Source organism: Juglans microcarpa x Juglans regia, chromosome 5S (assembly GCF_004785595.1).
Source record: "Juglans microcarpa x Juglans regia isolate MS1-56 chromosome 5S, Jm3101_v1.0, whole genome shotgun sequence".
Lineage (NCBI taxonomy): Eukaryota > Viridiplantae > Streptophyta > Magnoliopsida > Fagales > Juglandaceae > Juglans > Juglans microcarpa x Juglans regia.
The window spans coordinates 16,310,264-16,314,203 of NC_054603.1; the positions used below are offsets into that span (position 1 = coordinate 16,310,264).

At 52.0% G+C, this 3,940-nt stretch overlaps 1 protein-coding gene across 1 annotated transcript; it reads left to right on the plus strand.

Moving 5' to 3' along the window:
* On the plus strand, positions 1 to 771 carry LOC121267140. Its single transcript, XM_041171008.1, has one exon. It carries the CDS (start codon positions 1 to 3, stop codon positions 769 to 771), a length of 771 nt encoding a protein of 256 aa, XP_041026942.1.
* Positions 772 to 3,940: the final 3,169 nt, after the last annotated feature.

Sequence of the window (3,940 nt, forward strand, 5' to 3'; positions counted from 1 at the left end):
ATGGAGAAGAAGATGGACACCCCATCAACCGTAGACCAGCTACTCGTCAGCTCCGACCTCCCGTACAACGCGGAAGTCATGGCTGTACCGCTTCCCCCTAAGTTCAAAGTCCCCCAGATGGAAGCACACGACGGATCCAAAGACCCGTTGGAGCACTTGGAAACCTTCAAGACCCACATGACCTTGCACGGTTTCCCAGGAGAAGTCGTCTACCGAGCCTTCCCACTAGCTCTGAAGGGAGTCGCCCGGACCTGGTTCGGGTCATTATCATCAGGATCAATAGGAAGCTTTGAGGAGCACGCCTGCCTCTTCATGGTGCAATTCCTGGCTAGTCGTAAAAGGAGGCACCAGGCAACTTACCTCCTTACTGTTAAACAGCAAGACGACGAGGGTCTGAAGTCATATCTCTCGCGGTTCAACCGGGAGTGCATGACCATAGACAACCAAGACGAGAAGATCACGTTGGTAGCACTCCTGGGAGGAATCTGGCCACTAAATCCGTTTATGTCTGTGATAGCACGAAAGACTCCTACCACTCTAAGGGAGTTCATGGACCGAGCGGATGGGTTCATTAACGCTGAAGACACCTTCGAGGCCCTGACTGCCCAGCGAAAATCAGAGGTAGAGCGGGCCGGCCTAAAGCCATCAAGGCAGCGACCCAACCGCGATCGAAGAGGGGAAAGGAGGGGAGCGTCGAACGTGAAGAAAAAGAGAGAAGCACCAGCTCGGCCCCAAGAAGGGGGGCACACCCACACAAACTTGGCAGTATAAGGGAACTAACACTCGAGCCCCAAAAAAGAATGATCTCGAGAGGTGGAAAACCGCCCATTCTATGAGTACCACATGAATAACCGACACAACACTTGGGACTACTATGCCCTGAAGAGAATAAAGGAAGAAGAGCAGAAGAATCGGGCGTGCTGGTCAAAGGATCAAACGGACCGACACGGAGGTAGGCGCCCGGGCTTCCAGCAGGGAGAGAGCCCAAGGAGGCAGGGAGCTAGGGTCAGAAGGCGAAGAAACCCCCCAGTGGAGGACAGATCGCTCGGGGAGATCAGCACAATTGCAGGAGGATACGCGGGAGGTAGAGCCACGTCGTCGGCCGGAAAGGCACACTCCCGGAGGGCATGCTACAAGGAAGTGTTCAGCGTCGAAAAAGGTGCAAGCAAGACACCACGGCGCACTAGAGGCACCGCGATAACCTTCGACGAAGGGGATGAAGGTATGCTCCACCCACATGACGATGCGTTGGTGGTAACAATGCAAGTGGCAAACTTCAGAACACGGAGGATCTTGATCGACAACGACAGTTCGACCGACATCCTATTTTGGGAAGCTTTTGTCAAGATGGGCATTGACCTAGAGCGACTGCGCCAAGCTCCAATGCCACTTAAGGGCTTCATGGGAGACATTGTTCAACCGATGGGGGCCATTACTCTCTCAGTCCTAGCGGAGAAGGCGCCTAGGAGCGCGACCACCATGACCGACTTCTTAGTCGTCAAGGCCCCATCTTCGTATAATGTCATACTAGGACGCCCCACCCTGAACAGCTTAAAGGCGGTGACGTCCTCTTACCACCTCAAAATGAAGTTTCCCACCGACTCGAGGGTGGGCAAAATCTGGTGCCAGCAGGTCTTGGTTCAGGAATTCTACGACCGGGAATTGAGGCATAAGGTCAAAGTCGTAGCATTGATCGAAAGGCCGAAAGAAGCACCCAAGCTGGGTTCGCCCCCAGTCTTGACTGAATGGGACAGAGAAGTCCACAATGAACAGACCCTCCGGCAGGCCGCACCCAATGTGCCTTTGGAGCTTGTGACCATCGATCAACAAGAACCAGGACGACAGGTCCAGATCGAGACTAAGCTAGACCCGGAGATGAGAGCTGCCCGGTATCTCTCCTCATCGAACACCGAAATGTGTTCGCCTAGAGCAACGAGGACATGCACGAGATCGACAATTCCATCATTGAGTACCGGCTCTGCGTCGACCCAATGGCTCGAAAAGTTAAGCAGAAATGGCGTAGTTTTAGAACTTAGAAGTATGGGGCGATAGCCGAAGAGATAGATCGCCTCCTAGCGGCAGGATGCACCTGAGAGGTCCACTATCTGGAATGGCTATCTAAAGTAGTTTTGGTGAAGAAGGCCAATGGGAAGTGGCGGATGTGTGTCGACTTCACCGACCTGAATAAAGCATGCCCGAAAGATAGCTTCCCCTTACCGCGTATCGACCTAATAGTAGATTCGACGGCAGGGCATCCCCTGCTTAGCTTTATGGACGTTTATTCCAGATACAACCAGATCAAGATGAATCTGGACGACGAAAAAATGTTTAAACAGATCTGTAGGTGACCCCTGAAGAATGCAGGGGCCACCTACCATTGATTAGTCAACCGAATGTTTAAACAGCAGATTGGCCGAAATATGAAAGTGTATGTAGATGATCTGTTGGTGAAAAGCAAAGAGTCTGGAAAACATTTAACAGATCTATGAGAAACGTTCTTCGTCCTCCGGCAATATTGGATGAAGCTCAACCCGTTGAAATGCGCGTTTGGTGTGGAGATAGGTAAGTTCCTGGGGTACATGGTCTCGGAGAGAGGGATCAAAGCGAATCCTGAGAAGGTAGAAGCAGTGATGGGAATGCCTTCCCCCCGTAACCTTTATGAAGTCCAGAGGCTGACCGAACAAGTGGCAGCCTTGAACTGGTTCATCGCCCGATCAACCGACCGGTGCCTACCTTTCTTCAAAGTCCTAAGGAAGGCCCAAAATTGGGATGAGACTTGCGAAAAGGCCTTCACCGATCTAAAGTTATACCTGAGTTACCCCCCATTACTAAGCCAGACAAGACCAGGTGAGACCTTGATTTTGTACTTGGCAGTGTCCCCACACGCTGTATCGGTTGTACTGGTCTGGGAAATGGAAGAAGGGCAGTGGCCCATCTAGTACGTGAGCCGAACCTTTTGTGGTGCAGAGGCAAGGTACCCCTGAACGGAAATGCCGGTGTTCGCCCTGATTATCTCAGGAAGGAGATTAAGGCCGTATTTTTAGGCCCACTCAATGAAAGTGCTCATCGACCTTCCCCTCAAGAAGGTGCTACAAAAACCGGACACCTCGAGACGGCTCGCCAAATAGGCAATCGAGCTCAGCGAATTCAACATAGAATACCAGCCTTGAGCCATAATCAAAGGACAAGTATTGGTAGATTTCATCGCTGAGTTCACCAGCTTCTCGGAGGAAGTACCGGATGCTCCCCAAGGAAAGCCCTAGCAGGTCTACATAGAAGGCTCGTCTTGCCGTGCTGGCGAAGGAGTCGGGGTGCACATCATCACCGAGCAAGGAGAAGAGCACAACTATGCAGTCAAGTTGGCCTTTAAAGTAACAAACAATGAAGCCGAGTATGAAGCGTTCTTAACGGGGATGTCAATCGCATGGGTACTAGGGGTTGAGGAAATAGAAGTAATGAATAATTCCCAAGTTGTGGTTAGCCAGGAACTAGGGCAATTTGCCACAAAAGGAGAAAGACTGAAGAAATACCTCCAACTGGCCTGCAACGAGCGCGACCGCTTCCGTTACTTTAGCATTCAATAGGTGCCGAGGGCAGACCGCCTAGCTAGGGCTGCATCGGGCCAAGAGGAGGTCCCACTTCCAGAACACACCGTGGTCCGGACGGTCGATGCCCCATCCATAGGGGAGGGAGTGTCTGTTGTGGTCCCAGCACCTCCCAAATGGGCGACGGACATCCAGATGTTCTTGCAGGAAGGGCAACTACCCAGCAACAGGGAAGAAGGACAGAAAGTCAGGAACAGGGCGGCCTTGCTGGAAGGAGTTCTATATAAAAGAGGTTTCTCTGAGGTGCTCCTTGGGTGCCTTTCATTGGACGAAACCCAGTACGTGCTAGCAGAAATCCACCAAAGAATTTGTGGAAGCCACTTAGGAGGAAGGGC

Bases quoted from the DNA above. Each gene is read 5' to 3' on its own strand.
- LOC121267140 (XM_041171008.1), top strand. From the start codon at position 1: ATGGAGAAGAAGATGGACACCCCATCAACCGTAGACCAGCTACTCGTC.